The following is an 18669-nucleotide window of genomic DNA, read 5'->3' as shown; positions in this document are numbered from 1 at the left end:
AATAAACTGCTTCCTTCTCACGTGGGAGTAAATCCATCACCCGACAGCAAAGTCAGAATTTTACAGATTAACATGGACCATGCTCGGAAAGCCACAAACCAACTGATGCAAACAGTGGCAGAACTCCGGGTGGACATAATCCTCGTTCAAGAGCCATGGGTTGCAAACGGGAAATTAAAGGGGATCCCGATGGCTTGGCAAAAATGGTCCTCTGCTAACCTAAAGGCTGCCATATTTATTCCAAATCCAAATATTAGAGGAGCAACGCTGGCGGTGCACGACCACACGGTTGCAATAAAAATCGGCCTGATGGGGAAAGAGCATATCCTCATCAGCAGCTACTGCTCTCCAATTCAAGACATCACGCCAGCATTGGAGGAAATTTCAACAATATATAGAAAAGCAGGCTCTACACCTACGCATACTGCAATGGACCTGAACGGTAAAAATAGTTATTGGAACTATAAACGGGAGGACGATAGGGGACAGGCCATCTTGGATATGGTCATAGAGCGAGATCTGTATATCCTCAACGGGGATAACATCAGACCGACATATCAGCTCGGGGACTCAGAAGGATGGCCAGACCTCTCACTAACGAATACGAGACAGGAAAGCCCAACTAACTGGCAGGTAGGGGAAGAGGTCACACAGAGCAGCCACAAGTATCTCCACTGGTGGCTCAATGACGCCCCTCTGGTGGAACACAGAGTAAAGTTTAGTTCCTCCCAGAGAAGACTGAAAATATTTGCTAACAAGTTCGGGAAGCAAGCCACAGACTGGCTAGATAAAATATCAAATTGCAACAACATCGAGCAACTTGAGCATACCACCACCTCTCTCATGCAGACGTTGAAGTTAATTGGCGAAAGAACACTCCAATCCCAACACAGACTGGCTAATAGAGAGGTGAGGTGGTGGTCACCTAAGCTGGCAGAAGAGAGAAGAAAACTAAGGGCCCTGCACAAAAGATGGGAGAAATCAGCCGATGCGAACAAGGCAGAAGCCCTAACCAAATATAAGAAGCAGAAGGCCATTTACACCAAACAAATGACAGCAGCAAAAACGGACGCATGGCGCGCATTCTGTCATAGTGCAGTCAACCCATTTGGCGCTGTCTACAAGGCTACGGTGAGAAAGTCCACGCTCCCCCCACAAGTGCTACTCCTAGGTGATGGGAAGAAAACGATCCTCGAAGCAGTAGAGGCCCAACTACACACACTATACCCAATAGATGAGAGCGCAGATCTGGCTGAATATATATCTAACGAAGATGAGAATGTTTTTCACATCGCAACCAATGTCAATCCGGAACCTAGCATTACTAAAAACGAAATCGAGAGAGCACTAGCGAAATCAGGCAAGAAAAAGTCGCCAGGGCCTGACAAAATAACGATCCCCATGCTGACCATTATACACGAAAAATTTCCAGATATCCTCGATGCCCTATACAACAAATGCCTCGGACTGAATTCAGTGCCTGCGGCTTTTAAAACGGGACAAGTGTTAATGTTCCTTAAGAATGGCAGATCCCCCGACAACTTGGACTCGTTCCGGCCCATCACATTGCTGCCACACATGGGCAAGATTCTGGAGCGAATTCTGGTGCAACGTCTCACTTATCACCTCGACAAAGTGAATTTTTTTCACCAGCACCAATATGGCTTTCGCATGGGCCGCTCCACAGAAGAGGCACTCTGTGACCTGCTGGACGCCATCGATGGGGCAAAAAGAAGCAACCGCTATGTGGCACTTGTGTCCCTGGACATAAAAGGAGCATTTAATTCACTGAGATTCCCCATTCTCCGAAAGCTCCTAAAATCAATTCCGGCGCCACGTGAAATAACAGCAACTCTGGAGAATCTCCTGTTGGACAGAGTTATAGGCATGGAGACACAAGGACAGTTCGTCTCTCATCACCAGACCAGAGGCTGCCCGCAGGGCTCATGCTCGGGCCCCATGTTATGGAACCTGGTGGCAGATCAACTGCTCAAACGCAATTGGCCGGAAGGAGTGAGAATACAAGCGTATGCAGATGACGTCCTCCTCCTTTTATCGGCCCCGAAAATTAATGGCGTGACGGCTAGAGGGGCGACTGCGATGAAGATAGTCAGTGATTGGTTAACAGAGTACGACTTGGAAATTGCTGCAGACAAGTGCCGGTACATTTGGTTTAGTGAGAAATCCCGTCCCACTATCAAACTGAATGGGGAGCCAATTAGACATTCTGCTACCCTCAAGTGTCTAGGTCTAACCATAGATGGCAAACTAAATTTTTTAGCACACATGAAGGAGCAAAAGGCAAAGGCAATGAGGACCCTACAGCGAATGCGGAATTCAGCGGGACCGCAGTGGGGCCTCAAAACAAAATACCGAAGGATTCTCTATACCCAAGTTGCGGTTAAGATAATTACATATGGAGCAGCCGCATGGGGGTCCTCTATGACGGTTAGAACGCAGCGCATGCTGAATTCCGCACAAAGAGGATTTCTCCTGTACATGACTAGATGTTACCGCACGACGTCTACCATGGCAATGCAGGTGCTGGCAGGTACTCCTCCGTTGGCCTTGATCACGCAATTCCTTGCAAAATACGCCAGACTCACCAGGCTGGGAAGAAACATCACGTCAGCAGGAATACACCTTGACTCAACCAATTATGAAAGAAATGCGATAGGATGGACCCAACACCCTGCCAGTGAGCCCATCGATGCCCAGATAACAACCGATGAGCAACTCGTGGACCCCAAATGCAAAGCAATCTACACAGACGGCTCCCAAACAGCGGACGGGACGGCAGCAGCCCTTATATGGCTGACTGATGGAATCACTACCAATCAATGGGCCGCGAGGCTGCAGGACGGTTGCAGTGTCTTCCAAGCGGAGCTGTGGGCCCTCAAAATGGCTACAGAGCAAGCCATAAAAACAGAGGACAGAATAAGGATTTTCACGGATAGCAGAGCTAGCCTGGAAGCAATAAGAGACCCGCTCACACGACACCACAATGCCAGACAGATCCGCAACTACCTGACCACCAACAGAAATGTCAGTCTGCACTGGGTGCGAGGTCATTCTGGTATCCATGGCAACGAGTTGGTGGATAAACTCGCCAAGAAAACCACCAAATCTGCTCAGAGCGCAATGTTAATTAAGCTTCCCCCTTCCCATGCCAAAAGACTTCTGAAAAGTCACTTATTAAAAATGTGGCAGGAGGACTGGGACGAACCTGAACACCCAGGCAGACTGATTCACGATATCCTACCTCGAGTCGGATGGAGGGCTGTGGGATGGTCCCGAGAGAAAGCCATTTTCTTTACTGGTCATGGACCATTCCCCAGCTACCTCGAGAGATTCAAAATATCTAACAACAACAAATGTATGTGCGGAGAAGTCGGCACACCACTCCACTATGCCACCAGCTGCCCTTACACAAAAGTCTTCCACCTGATCAAACCAAGGCAGGAGCTGGTGAAGGAGTGGTTTAGGAGGATGAGCCGGCTCGAAAAAGAATCACGAACTCTTGAGAATCTCGTGCGCTATCTCGAAAAAGAGGGCATTGAAAAACTCCACCGGAGGAGAATAGACATTGGCAACCACACAACTAGACCAGATCAGCCTACGAGAAGATCCAGCAGACTGGCAGCACAGGCAGCAACACGGCGCCATTGAACAATAAGTTAGCGACCAAGTCACGGCCCAAGAGACCCCCGGGACAAACTGTGATCAGGGCTATGAATGGTTGTGCATTACAAAAAAAAAAAAATGAAAAATGTCGGTTTACATAGCGGCGTGAAATCTTTATGTATATAATGTATATATCATGTAAATATTTTTCTTTTGTCTTGCTTTGTATATATTTTTTCATAAACAATAAAAAACCCGCATTAGCCCCCCCGAAAGGGATTCGGCAGTAAATTGTCCCTAGACGATTTGCCGGGGCTATTGTCGGCGAATTGAATTGAATTGAATTGCTCATTACTTAAGTGTTCCATGGCACATTCTCAGATCACTTACGTGACCTGGGTCAACACCTTGTATAGCAGAAAGCCTCCGTGCTCGTGACGTTACTGAAGTCGTTCATTTCAATTATAGTCATTGAATATACTGCAAAAAAAAGGTGAATGTTTCGCATACGTCGGCTTGCTACATCCAATGGCTACAGGTGAAATGGACGACTTCAGTGACGTCAAAGCTTCGCGCGGAGACTTTCGGCTATAGAAGGTGTTACCTGGACCACATTTACGTATCACTTAAATGACCTGGGACACTAACAAATCACTCAAGTGGTCCCGCGGCACAGTTCCTAATCACTTAAGCAGCCCGCGACACGTTTCCAAACCAATAAAATGGTCTCCGCACCCTTGCTCTAGGGTTCATTTACCTAGTCCCTTGCTGTCTGGGCGGAGGTAGATTTATTGAAGTTTATTTAAATTTCGCGACCCTTCTCCCATTCTACTAATTTTCTTTGTCACTCTTTGCCGCCGTGGGCTATAGCCCGCTAACCCCCACAGTAAACACGCCACTGCCCACACAGAATTTTTTTTCCTATTATTCATTTTTGCCGGCCCGCAATTTTTCCGCAATATAAACAACGTTGTAGTTACAGAAACCCCGAACTACAACAACAGCAATTTCGTATTTTCGGTACATCATCACTTATATATCGACCACATAATACAAAATCTTGGGCGGGACGCGAAGTAATTAATAGCGGACTCGGGAACAATTCGATGAGCACGAATCGGGCTCGAAAAATGTGCATAATCACATCACATGATCGATGACTTCACTCACCTCTATTTGGAGATCATTAATGATTGAATAAAGGAGCTCGTCCCACTCACACAGAGAGCACCAGCAGCAACTCATCCGGGATCGTACACGAGCTCACGCCCTTGAGAGCGTAGGCTCTCGAAATAAAGGAAGGTCGCCTCGCAGCTGATTTTACACGTTTCCGAGTCATACGAATACGTTTAAAGCAAATGGGATTAAATATATATAAGAAATAACCTGTTGTATATGCGCTGCGTGTGTGTGTGTTTACACGCGTTTTTCCTTTTTATTTCGGAATGAAAAAAATGTCCTTGTAATTTATATATATATATATTTTTTTGTGTTTAAAACTGCAAACAACCAGTGGGCGGTAGATGTGGGCATCGTGGGCAAGCACGCGGCCCACGACGTCTAAGCTCGCGAGAAATTCTTTTGAGAGTCTACTTGATCTGAAATATTCAGTCAACAGGCCCTTGCTGGATTATGTTTGTCTATCCCACGGCTGAAAATAGAGTTATGGAGCGCGTAGGAATTTAATACAGTCGAATCCCATTTTAAAGTACACCATTATAACGAAAATCTCGTTTTAAAGAACACCGTTATAACGAAAATCTCGTTTTAACGAACACTTTTCTAATCCCTCAGATAAGTTTGCATAGGAACAGTGTAAAAACCTGGAATCCCTTTATAACGAAATTTCGTTGTAACGAAGTGATTTCTCTGGTTTCTTGGAGTCCGACGCAACGGGATTCGACTGCAATAATAATAATATCATTCGTGATATGCAATTCTCGAGAGTCGTCGTTGGAACATTGTTTCAAAAACTATTGTTAACATTAAAAAAAATGAAAAACCACCGATATAGAACCTCCGGAAAGAACTGGCAAATTAATAAAAAGTGCACGCCTTAGCTTCGGCACAACGTACAACGGGGTACGCAAACGTCCTACGCAATATTAGAGATAATTCGCGCACTTTTAACCCTAGAATGGTACACAAAAATATCTATGCTTGTGATACCTATACAAAACTACGTCTCTTATAGACGTCTAGGTACCGTTCCAGTGTTGAGACGTTTCCACGAATACGAAAACCTCTATGCTCATGTCAAGGAGTAAGCGAGCCCCACGCGCATTTCTAGAAATATGCAAACTCCATAAGTTATTCAGTGGGGCGGGAGATTGCGGCAAGGCCGTACGCAAGATTGACCTTTGCTGGGGGCACCACGTTCGGGGCGGGGAAAGAGCAATTTCTTTCTGGAAATTTTCAATTGCCTTCATAACGTATAAAAATAACTTTTAATTAACAGAAACTGATTAAGATGGCGTATACATATATTTTCTTTCAAAAATTTAGTTATTTCCAAAGTTATATGAAACCGCTCCAAAAATAAAGAACATAGATCGCGAAATCTCAATCATACAAATAATAACATATACAGGGTGACTCAGAAAAGATGGCGAAAAACCTTAAGAGGTGATAGTACACACCAATTGTCATCAAAAAATGCATGGTCTAACATGAAACGCCGTTCACATTCATGGTGATCTTTCGTATAAATTCGCATCCATGGATTCTTTCGCTGAATTCGTATCCATAAGAGATTTTCACTAGAATCATATCCATCAATGATTTTTGCCAAATTCGTATCCACAAATTAATTTTTACTTAAAATCCATATATATTTATAAGAGATTTTTTACTCAATTCATATTCATTTAGGGAACTTTTACCCAATTCATATTCATTAAGGTTTTTCGTCTAAATTCGTTTTCATGAAGGATTTTTACTGAATCCGTATCTGTGAAGAAATTTGATTTAATTCATAGTAACGGATGAGATTTTACCTTAAATTTGTATCCATAAAAGGCTTTTTTCTGAATTCGTATCCAAGAACGATTTACACTAAATTCGTATTCATAAGATTTTTTACTGAACTCGTACCCATTCATGATTTAATTTAAATCGTATCCATTTATGATTTTATTTAATTCTTATCCTTAAATAATTTTTACTGAATTAGTATCCATCATTTTATTCAATTCGTGTCTACAAATTATTTTTATCGAATTCGTATCCATGAGTAATTTTTGCTCAATTAATAATTTGTGTTCATAACGGATTTTTGCGTAATTCGTAACCATGAAGGGTTTAGGAATAACCTCAAGGATTTTTGCTGAATTCTTATCCATAAAAAATTATTCCCCTAAATTCGAATTCTTGAGAATTTTTTCTTTCTAGTCCACAAAAAATTCTTTTGAGATTTCATGATTTAAATTTTTCAATCTCGCGAATTCGTTAGCGAGAATTTAGTCAGAGTTTATGAGTGAATGAGGTTAAAATATTTCATTTCTAAATTAAAAAGACTACCGACAATTCTCGCAACTGTTCAAGGTGTGTAACAACTCGCATAGAAGGATAAGAATCAAATACAATTGGTTATTCACAGAAACGAATCGGGTTCACCTCTTCAAGAAGCAGCAGCAGCGCAAAAAAAATAATAATAATAAATAATAATAATAATAATAAATAGACAACTAGACATACAAAAGAATCGTTTCTCCCTCCGTTTGTTTATAACGTGCCATAATATGGCATTAAAAGTGATGAGGTGGTAATCCATAGGATTATATTCTACGGCTAAAAAAAAAAATTACATTTAACCAAAATCCTGTTTCAAGGATATATCCAAACTGAATGAATATTAAAAGGATTTGTAATGCACCACCAGAGTCCATCCATACTGCATCCATTAGTCGATATTGATGAAGCTTTTACACGGTATCCCACTTCTCTCTTCATATTACAAGTATTGATTACATTGTTACATTATTTCTCTTTTTTTTTTTTTCCCTGTAAATGTATTTCCTTCTTCCGAAATATTGTTTCGCAAGAACAATGCTTACGTTCCTTATTTTTTTCTTCTTCTCCATTACAGTTATCAGTTGACAAGCTTAACAAGTTCTCAACCAGCACCAGAAAAGAACCGTGTCACCAATAAGAAGCATCAAAGCATGAGAGAGACTTCTCTAAACTTAACAGTTAAAAAGTAAGAAAAAAAAAACTAAAAAAAATCTCATCGAAAAATAATCTTTCTTATTGCCCGAAGGTGTTTCTTCTTTATTTTTTGAAAAGATATCGGGCATGATTGGCACGTCGGCAATAGTCGCCATCCAGCTCTGGAAGAACAAGATTCTGGCGAAGGTGCATTTCTCGACGGGCGACTGAATACTTACTCTTGGAAAGTAGGACTTGTTCAGGCGGAAACAAGTTTGTGTGTGTGAGTGTGTTTTCTTTACTTTTAAAAGCTACAGGACAGAAGAACATCGACTGCCAAAGGAAACAGGCCATTCGTCTCTCTGGCCTTTTCTTATTTCTTTTCCCCCCCCCTTGCCTCGTTGTTTCTTTACGGGCCGTTCGTGTCACGCATTTAGTCGACAGTCCTGTCTTTGAACCGATGCTATCGAGTTTGTGTGTGTATGTGCGAGTGCAGATTTCCTGACGTTTATCTGGTTTTAAAAGACGTTTCCTATGAAGAAATTAATATTCTAAACCGAAACTAGCGTTCGTATCCTCTGGGACGAGTCTTGACGTTCCCGGTGTGCAATCCTCGCTTGTGATACTTTTGATTGGAGTATCGACACCGAATAAGAGTGAAGTGAATAGTGTAGTTATGGATATTTCCTATACGGTGAATAAAGGAATATAATGTCATCGAGTGATATCGTTTACTGAAAACTAATAATTTTCTGGAATACTTCTAAGTAAATCGTAGTCGAGAATGGCGTTCCGAAGCGGTAAACGCAAAGACATTAAGAAGCAGTCGTATTACGTGTGGTTCCTCGGTGCCAAGGAGAGTAAAGGCTTGAGAGGAGAGGAGTATATACGGCCGGTGTTGAGGCACCTTTTCGACAAGGAGCGTGAGATGGAACCGGTGAAAGTCACGCTCCAGGTCACTAATAAGGGAATCAAGATAATACAGAACGTTCCGAGGAAAAACAGCAAGGGCAAGACGGAACAGATTAAACATTTCATACCCCACCATGCCATAACGTGTGTCATGCAGGAGTCCGAGCCCAACGACGACGTGGTCTGCTGCATACTGCTCATATATAACCCCCTGACGAAGTGTCCCGTCCACGTACACGCCTACAGGTGTGACACGATGGAGACGGCGAAAATGCTCAAGTCCCAGCTCCAGGTGCTCATCGATAGGCCAGAAAACCAGAAGAAATTCCGGGAGATCGAAAACAGGTTGGCAGCAAAGGGACTACTACCATCGAGGTGCCAGAATTCTGATGGCCGGTCCACGAGGACAGATGGATCGGACAGAACAGAAAATTCTTCTGGTGAGTTTAAATTCATTTTTTTGATTCGCAATTCATAACTCTTTCAGTGATCAAGATTTAATCCGAAAAAAACCCAACATTCAACATACAGTCGGTTTTCATATCAGTTCTTATCGTTCCAACATTGATCTTTTAACGGCCAATGCTACCAATTGAGAAGATCGGTTTTATTAATTGGAAAAAGTATTTTTCATTCATGAAAGCACGTGATTTTTTTTCCCTGAAGGCGTGAGATTCCAAACTTAATTTACAAAACGGTACTAAAATTTCATTCACACATTTCAGCACTTATCCTCTTCAAACCTGAGCCAAAATTGGCTGTTAAATATAATTTTTTTAATCGAGTTGTGTATATTGTATGTGAAAAATGCCTTTTAAAAAATGAAAAAAAATTAATTGATTGATTGATCAATCAATTAATTACTTTGGGTCGATATCTTTACAAGGAACATTTGGTTCATATATGTGTACCTCTGATCTTAACAAAGTCAGCGCCGGAAGAGTTTATGCCAGTGCTTCCCAAAGTGAGTAATATCCTCCCTCTCCCCCTCCGAGGGGCGATAGAATGGTCCAGGGGGAAGGTAAAAGCTACCAGTATAACATGGGATCCTATGGGTTGGGTTGAGTTGGGGCGATAGGAAAAGAAAATTCCCGAAGAAGAGAGCGATAGAAACAAAAGGTTTGGAAAAATATCGCTCATGCCATAAATTTAATTTTTTTTAAATTACCAATTTTTGAAAAAGAATAAAATTTACTTTTTTTGTTTTTAATTTCAAGGTTGTTTCTATGGACATAACGAAGTCCAGAAAAAATATAGGAAATAATAGGAAAACAAAAAGGAAAGAAAATCAATCCAAATCTTAATTTGGCCAGTAAAAGGTTAACATCATAATAACCATTCCAAGCATTCAAGGGCTGATCATCCCGGAACTTTGAGTGATATCAATTCGTGTTCAATAGAGTGACTCAATAGCTGCAAAATTAATTTCAAATTCGTGAAATATAGATAAAATCAATTTCAGAAACATCCGGATACATCGTAAAGTTTCTAAACAGACATGTTCCAGCATTTTCATGAACTATACGGAAAAAGTGAGATTGTTATTGAAGGAAAATGTCAATTACAATTCGACAAGGCATTCGAAGCCTACTGAATCAGATTCGGAATTGATAGGACCTTCACATAAATGTGACAACGAAATATAAAAAAGCTGACGTGCCTTCTGAACGAAATAAGTTTTCATACATATTAGAGGCTAAGTATAAAGTTCGTATACATTTTTTAACATTTGAGTAACTTAATAGTCTAGTCACACTTTCAATTATTGAAAGTATGACTCTACTACGAACTAAATTTGGCACTAGCAAAAGAGCGGAAAGACATTAGGCGCTGAAAAATCGGAAAGAAATTCAGAACGCAAACAAAATCACAAACAAATTCAGAACTTACATAAAATCAGGACTACATTTGGCGTGGGAAAAAGCAGGAAGACATTTGGTGTCAGCTAAATGGGAAAAGGGATTCACAACCGATGAAAAATCCTGACTAATTTTTCCCCGTTTGTAGATGGAGAAAAAGCAAGTTAAAATTAAAAAAAAACAAATCAGAACGTAGAAAAAAATCGGGTAAAATTTGTAACTTCTGAAAATGGAAAGATATAAAGCACCAACTAAATCAGAAACGAAAAGTAGAAAAAATTATAATTTTTCGAATTTGTCGAAACAAAATATAGCTCAAGAAAAGCTGGAGTACATTAAGCACCTCGAAAAATCAGAAAAAGATTCAGAACATGGATAAAATCGGAAACAAATCCGACTCTGGCATAAGCGGGAAGACATTGGGCGCCGAAAAATCGGAAACAAATTCAGAACGTAGATAAAATTGTGAACAAATTCAGAACGTAGATAAAATTGTAAACAAATTCGGCACCGGAATAAGCAAGACGACATTGAGCACGAAAAAATCTGATATTCCCATCCGTGCGGAAGAAACACAGGACTACATCAGACGTGAACGGGAAGATAGAAACTGCTTACGAATACAGGGCCGTCTTAAGAGCATCATGGGTCCCCGGGCCAAATGATTTTTCTGAAGCCCCACTTGGAAAATTCTAGAAAAATTCAACTGCTTCTTGTTTTCCTGAGGCCCCGGACCGTGCCCGGGACGGCACTGCTTACGAAATCACAAGATTTAGGCATGAATCGAATTAGAAAAGTCTCAAATTTAGATTATTATTTAGTTGACACCCTGTGATTATAATGGCACCCCCTAACATGTCGGCGTAAACGATTATGCATGCCATATTTTTTTCACATATGGGAAAATTTGTTGAAAATCTCCCATATAAAAAAAAAGAAAAAAATCAACTTTTTACACTCTCCCCGCGTGTGCTAAAAGTTCCAATTATAAAATTGTAGATCCCGTTCTGGAAAATCCTACGCAAAAAAAAATTTCGTTTTTAAATGTTAATATATTAACGTTAAATATTTTTATATATCCGATATATATTAATTTTAATAAGTATCGAGATATTAAATATATAAAATCGCTGTTTTGCAACTTATATAACTACGCTGGCGAGCTTTCATCAGTTCAAAAGTTGCCATTTCTGGGGACTGTACAGAAATAGAATGAACTCAACCAATTTACTTTTTTAATCACAGTAAATAAAAATAGCATTCTTCATGATTACTTTGAAAATTTTTTACAAACAGAAACACAACAGAAAATTCGTTGTAAAAACAGAATTTTTACAACGAATTTAATTAACGTTTCGTAATTTATGAACTGCGCCTCAATGATTGGCGATAAATGCTGAAAAGTCAAATATCTCCATTAGCATTGCATTTTAAAATGTGAAATTTTTTGTAAATGACTTTCAAGAGTCGCATTTCACTAATTAAAGTTTCAGCACACCGAGTCTACATCAGTTTCCCGAAGTGGACAATATCGCCACTGGCGGAGAGTGATGGAATGGCCCAAGGGAGTGGTAGGATCTATGAATATAACATAGGATCCTATGAGTTGGCTTGAGTTGGGGGCGATAAGAAGAAGGAATTATACTGAAGAAGGGGCGATGGAACAAAAAGTTTGGAAAAATCTAGTCTACATAAATTTTTTAATATTTTTTTTGTATATGAACCCTCACACGAATTTTGACATTTTAAGTAACTGTACGTCATTTGAAAACTTTTTGTAATTGAAAGTATGTTTCCAAAGTCAACGGTTGCAGTGACATCTGCTGTACAAACAATTTGGGACAGCCTGTGTAATTATTGACTATCAAAATTGAGTTTTGTGATTATTATTATTATTTTCGTGTGAATAGCATTGAACAAATATGACATGTATCAAAGCCGTATCGGGGGGGGGGGGGAATCTTGGAATGTGAGAAAATGACCGTAAAAGATGGCCAAATCTATTATTCTATCACTTTGGTCCCTCCCCGACATGAAAGTGGTCCCCTCCCGAACGAAATTTCTGGTTACGGGCCTGGCATGAATCATCATTTTAAGCTGGCGTAAAGGGGTGTTAACTAAATGATAATCAAAATTATAGACCTTTTTTTAATTTGATGTACAGTATGTCTTAATTTTGTGATTTAGCAGGGTTTTTCCCCTCACCGTTTACGTCCAATTTAGTCCTATTTTTCCTAGGATAGAAATATCTTTCTGATGTTTTTCGGCGCGTAATTTGTTCCCACTTACGCCAGTGAAGAAATTTGCTTTCTATTTTATCTACGTTCTGAATTTTCTTATGATTTTTCGGTGCCCCATGTCTTCCCGCTAGTTAGTTACCAACGCCTGCATTTTCGGGCTATTCTTCCGTAGAAACGAAACGCGGCGGATGTCTGCGGATTTCGATTATGCCGCCATCTACAGACGGGCCACGAAAACATAAGAAAGAAAACCATAAAAAAAAAAAATCATGTGAAGTAAGAGGGGGAGGGGGGAAATGTAATAATCCCACAATAACAATAATGACTCGCGTACGCTGCATTATTTTGACATTACTGTCCTCGTAACGTCAGTGAAATAATATTATACATAATTCGAAGCTCCATTCATAAGAAAGAGAAGAATGTAAACGCCATGATGACTTGATTTGTGTCATCGGACAGACGAAACAATGGGTTTCTTGAGTTGTTGGAAAACAATTCATTTTTTTTTGTTTTTGAAAAAAAAAAAATTGTGAGAGAGAAGACTCAATGAAAAAAAAGAAAAAAAAAATCCTGGTATATTTTTTCTCTAGTACCAACCAACCTGGTAGACGCCATCTTGGTTTTTTTTTTCTTCTTCTATGAGAACAATGGCATTCCTTTTCCAGAACATAAAGAAAAACGAAAAAGAGCGAAACCAGGTCGCTTCTAAATTTAAAAGAAAAATATACACGGCTTTTCTTTCATTCTGTATATATTTTACGAGTGACATTTTAAATGGTAAATGAATTGTTTATTTATATTTTTATTACCTCTTTTCAAAGTGGTTTTGTCCGAGCACATGTTGGACAATAAACATGTCACGAAATGGGAAGTCATGTGGGTTATATAACCTCCGTAATGTTACGGTCGGGATTCTTCAGATCAGTGTTTCTCAACCTGTTGTCCGCGGACCAAAGGTGGTACTACACACAGCAGGCGTGATAATTCAATTCTGACTGAGTTAAAAATCAATTGCTATAATTAGCGCCCGGTTGTTGATGACATTTTCATTTTTTTTTTGCATCTTTTGTAATTTTCCGCTTTTTTCACTGTTAATCATATCTGTCAGCTACTTACTACGGAATATCCGTAGTTTCTACGGATTTATACCATAAAATAGGGTACTACGGTGGGAAATCGTGAAAAAACTGCGGAAATTTGTTTCTTTTTTATATAAACTTCTTTTGTTGAAGGATTTCATTGAATTCCATTGGCGTATCGAGTAAAAAACGGCGTTATATGAAAAATCCGCATTTCCAAAGAATCAATATCAAATTTATAGCAAATCAATCATAAAAAAAGGTGCAGTTTGCACTAAAATAACTTATGACCTAGAGTTTTTTTTTTTTTTTGATAAATAAAAGAAAGTTCTAATTTCACTCCCAGGTGGCGCCGCGAAACGAAACACTCGATTATATACATATATATATTTATATATATAAATATAATCGAGAAAATTTATTTTATATATTATTACATTATATAATATTATATAATTTATATATAAAATAAATTTTCCGTGTGCGTGTCTGTCAGCGTGTATATGTTCTCTCTATACAAAAAAATCTACAATTTCATACCAATCTTCGTCAAATTTTGTATGTATACCAAATAGGTCCCAGCTTTAACGATAGGCTACTCTGAAAGCTGTCAGAGTTGGGCAAATGCCAGATAGGATCGAAAAACTGTCGAGCAACAATGACTTTTGGAACGTCTAGTTTGGCTACTACCTTGGCTCCTAAAACAATAAATTTGTCACTTTTTAATGCTCCCAGTTTATGAAGAAACCCCGGGTATGCCAGGTAGCCTATTACTGCTAGTTTTATACACGTAGAAAATGTCAGATTGATTAGATTTTCTTAAAGTTGAAGAAAATTGAACTTGATTTGAATTTAGAAAAAGTCATGAGATGAAAAATTTTTCGAGAAACATTTTTTATTTGGAGGTTCACTCCTCCCCAATCCCGGCGATGGGTATTGCCACTACGGAGGGACTTGGTTCTAAGGTTGGCATGCATGCTATTAGGGAATTTTTTGGCATTTTTTCCCTTTTTAAATTTTTCGATAATGGAAAGGATTCAAAAAATTATATGAATACTGATTGCATTCTGCACTTATGAAAAAATATGTTTGAATTTCTTGGAAAATAAAATAGAAACGATGCTTTTTTTAGGTTCCTAACCACAGGAATACACAGGATTTTCTGGGGGGGGGGGGGGGGAAGAGAGTAAATTTTTCGTTTCTTACTGCAAAAAACCATATTGTCTCCCCCAGTAGGATAGTCATGGCCCCCACATCCAGCAAACAGGGCCTTCGGTCAGATTTTTCACGAGACTCCCAATAGTGAATTTCCTGTAAAAAATAAAAAAAATGATAAGAATCGTCTCAGGGCCCCCATGGCCCTGTTAGCCCCACCCTCGCGGGGAGCCTAAACGACGTGTTTATAATCGATTCATGAATTATAACTCGTTTATTAGAAATGCTGTTTTTGATGAAATCTAAACGTTGAGAAAAAAATTACATATTATTTTTTTTTGATGCTGTCAAAACTTTTTCTTTGGACTTTCGAACATAACCGAATTTTCAAGAGAACTTTGTTTCATTATTTTGATGACATTTTTTTCCGATTTTAGGGAATTTTTTGAAGTCATTTTTCAAAATATTTTACGGCAACAACATCCGGGAATTGACTGAAACTTATAGCCTATTAGTAATAGCCATACGGATTCAAATAAAAATTATACCTTCACACTTAGGTTCACCATACCTCCCCAAACAACATGCGGAAAATTGTGATCCTAAATACAGAATAATTGTAGCCAAAAAATACAATTTACGACAAGCTTGCCAATTAGTGCTGAAATGGGTGAAGGGTGGGAAATCACAAGGGCTGCTACAAATCGCAGTAAATAAAAATGTATTTGACGTAAAAATATTCAAACGAGTAGATGGCCATATTTCATTCAAAAAAAAAAAAAAACGAACTTGAATCTTAAATACGGTAAAATACGGGACGTCACCAATCAAAGACGTTAGTATAAGTTGGTAAAATCCTCAATTGTAGTTCAAATAGCTGAAAAATTGAGGGGAAAATCGTATAAAATGTTATAAATATATAAGATGAATATATTTGTATTTATAGCCATAATTTTACCATGGTAAGTTATGTGAAAACACTGGTTTATTAATGGTTTTAGTAAACACTACAAATTCAAATAAGCACCGTTGAACAAATGTATAAAAAAATTCGGAGCTAAAAATACAGGAATGTCCCGTAATACGGGACACAAGTCACAAGTGGTTCGTTGAATTGTTTCAGACATTTTATTGGTCGTTGGGTTCAGAAAAGTTGAGAAACGCTGCTTTTCAGATGAAACATACAGTATCATTGAAATAGTAATTATAATAATAATACTAGGACAACGTTGCTTCCTTGAAAGCAAGCTTCAGGTATTTTGAAAAAACAATAAAATAAAATTTTGCTTTTTGTGATCCGCGATCATATTGATTATTTCTGATAATGTAAGTTACAAGGTGAAGCTTTGTTGATCTATATTTAAAACATGCTGTAGTGTTGAATAAAGGGTAGCTTTGAAATTTTTCGTAGGAATACGTTGTCAGGCCCGTAACTATGCTGGGACAACCGAGGCACATATTTCACAAATGCACCGATATTGCGCGATTACGTGATTTTTTTCGTAATTTTTTCCATACAACCAATCACGTTGCTTCAGCCTCAACGATAATTTGCGTAACTCTACTATATCTCCATTTTCGTATCTGATTGTGGAACAGTGAAGCAATCGTTTATACAATGTTATATAAACAATTTAATTTTTTAAACCAACGAAGCAAACTTAAATATTGAAACAGTTAAGGAAGGGCAACGATTTCAATTTTCTGAAAATGTGATAGAAAATCCTTGCAAATTTTAGTAAAACATTTCTCCAATTTATCAATGCATTTTCCGATAGCAAATCGACTAAAAATAAACAGAAAAAGTATAGTATAAAAAAATACATATATTATGCACGTTAATTAGTCGTAAACAGCAAATTGGAACGTGGGAAATGAAAAGATACTAAAAGACAACTACGATTTTTATAACATTATTGGCTTTTATTGCTTCTGCACGCTTTTATTATATTTATTTAATTGATGTACTATGCAGTCCTTGTATTTTAAGAGTTCGCAAAATACATTGTAAAATGTATTGCATCAGCAAAGAAAATTAAAATGTTTAAAAAACTTCCACGAGGAGGATTCGGACCTTGGCCTTCAGGTTCAGTCTGATCACTATCACTATGATCACAGTGGTCTGTTGCACTATCGCCTACACCGATTAGATTGACGGAAAAGGTCCTAAAACTATTCCACAAAAGCATATACTTTTAGTGAATTTTTTTTCGAAAAAAATGTATTACCCCTTCATCCCTCGCTACCATTAACCACGGAATTTTAATCCTTCCCTTACGTGAATTAAAATAAAGAATGTTTGGCATAACAGCGTGTTCATCTTTCAGAATACATTCCAGTAATTACATAATGAAGCGACCTTGTGACCGAAAGCGCAACAGATCGTACGATATTAAGGTAATGGGAATTATCGTAAACCAAGAAGAGACGTGATTGGCTGAAATCGTACTGTATTAGGGGAATAGCGGTGCATTTGCGAAATTAGCAACCGGAGCTGTGCCTGCCCCGTCCCATAAATAATAAACACTCATTTTGCATATTTCTTAGAAATTGTTGGCAGTTTCTTGATGAAATAATCTGCAAAGTAAGAGGAAGGGGACAACACCCTCCTTTTTCTGTGTAATAACCCTTCAAAGGAAGGGCCGCTAAGAAAAAATCTGCCCCCGGGGTATCGTACAGCTATTGCTGAAACTGATTAGAGCTGTTGTCGGATGATATTTGAATTCACGTGTCAGTTTCAATGCGTTGTTCGGTAGCCATATACACTCATTGCCATAAAAATTTGCGCACCCAAAAGAAGTCGTCAAAATGAAACGAAATTTTTCACATGTAAGTACTACGTTGATATGAGTAAGTGATTAGAAAATCCAAGAAAAAGGATAATTTATTGCAGGAAAAAGTACAGATGAACAGAAGTTTTAGTACTCTGTTGGACCCCCCCTCTAGCGCGAATGCACGATGCGATACGAGCGGGCATTGAGGCATACAAGTTCCGTATGATGTCCTGAGACATCTCGTTCCACAGTTGCTGTAAATGCGCCTCTAGTTCGACCAACCTCGTAGGGTGTCCAACTTGCCGCCCCAAATGATCCCAGATATGCTCGATTGGTGACAAATCTGGGGATAGAGCAGGCCAGGGAAGGGTGGTAATGTGGCGGAGGCAGTCTTGTGTCATCCTTGTTGTGTGTGGCCTAGCATTGTCTTGTTGAAAAATGGCTCCTGGGAGCCCTGCCATGAGCGGCAACACATGTGGCTGAAGGATGTTATGGACGTACCGCTGGGCTGTCATTGTGCCATGGATCAATATTAGGGGTGACCGTGTATCGTAAGCAATGACACCCCATGCCATGACACCAGCTGTGGGAGCGGTGTGTCGCTGTAAAGCGAAGGCAGGATTGAAGCGTTCACCACGGGGCCTCCACACACGAACACGATTGTCATCACTGCTCAAGTTGAATCTCGATTCGTCGCTGAAGACGACCTGGTTCCATTCCGTTGCAGTCCAATCCCGTCGTGCTCGACACCACTCCAAACGGAGGCGTTGGTGGGTGTCATTGGCAGCACACGTAATGGGCGATACCAGATGTCCTTCAGCCAGGCGCCTTGCGATGGTTCGGGAAGACACAGGGGCCCGTAGTGAAGCTGCTGCCT

General features: G+C 39.3%; 1 protein-coding gene across 2 annotated transcripts in view; it reads left to right on the top strand.

The window, feature by feature from the left end:
- The window catches only part of LOC149085707 (uncharacterized), a 79802-nt gene that overhangs the window by 40414 nt on the left and 20719 nt on the right, over positions 1-18669 (top strand). For both annotated transcript variants that reach the window (XM_089232088.1, XM_089232089.1), the window contains one exon: positions 7712-9122. In XM_089232088.1, the coding sequence (XP_089088214.1) occupies positions 8555-9122 (568 nt within the window). In that variant the 5' untranslated portion in view covers positions 7712-8554. The remainder of the gene's footprint in view (positions 1-7711; positions 9123-18669) is intronic.

Source organism: Pholcus phalangioides, unplaced genomic scaffold (assembly GCF_987345545.1).
Source record: "Pholcus phalangioides strain wild (caught in Gottingen) unplaced genomic scaffold, Ppha-v1.0 ptg000005l_1, whole genome shotgun sequence".
In the NCBI taxonomy this organism is placed as follows: Eukaryota; Metazoa; Arthropoda; class Arachnida; order Araneae; family Pholcidae; genus Pholcus; species Pholcus phalangioides.
Note: the sequence above shows the minus strand (reverse complement) of the source record. Positions and strands in the feature narration are given on the sequence as shown.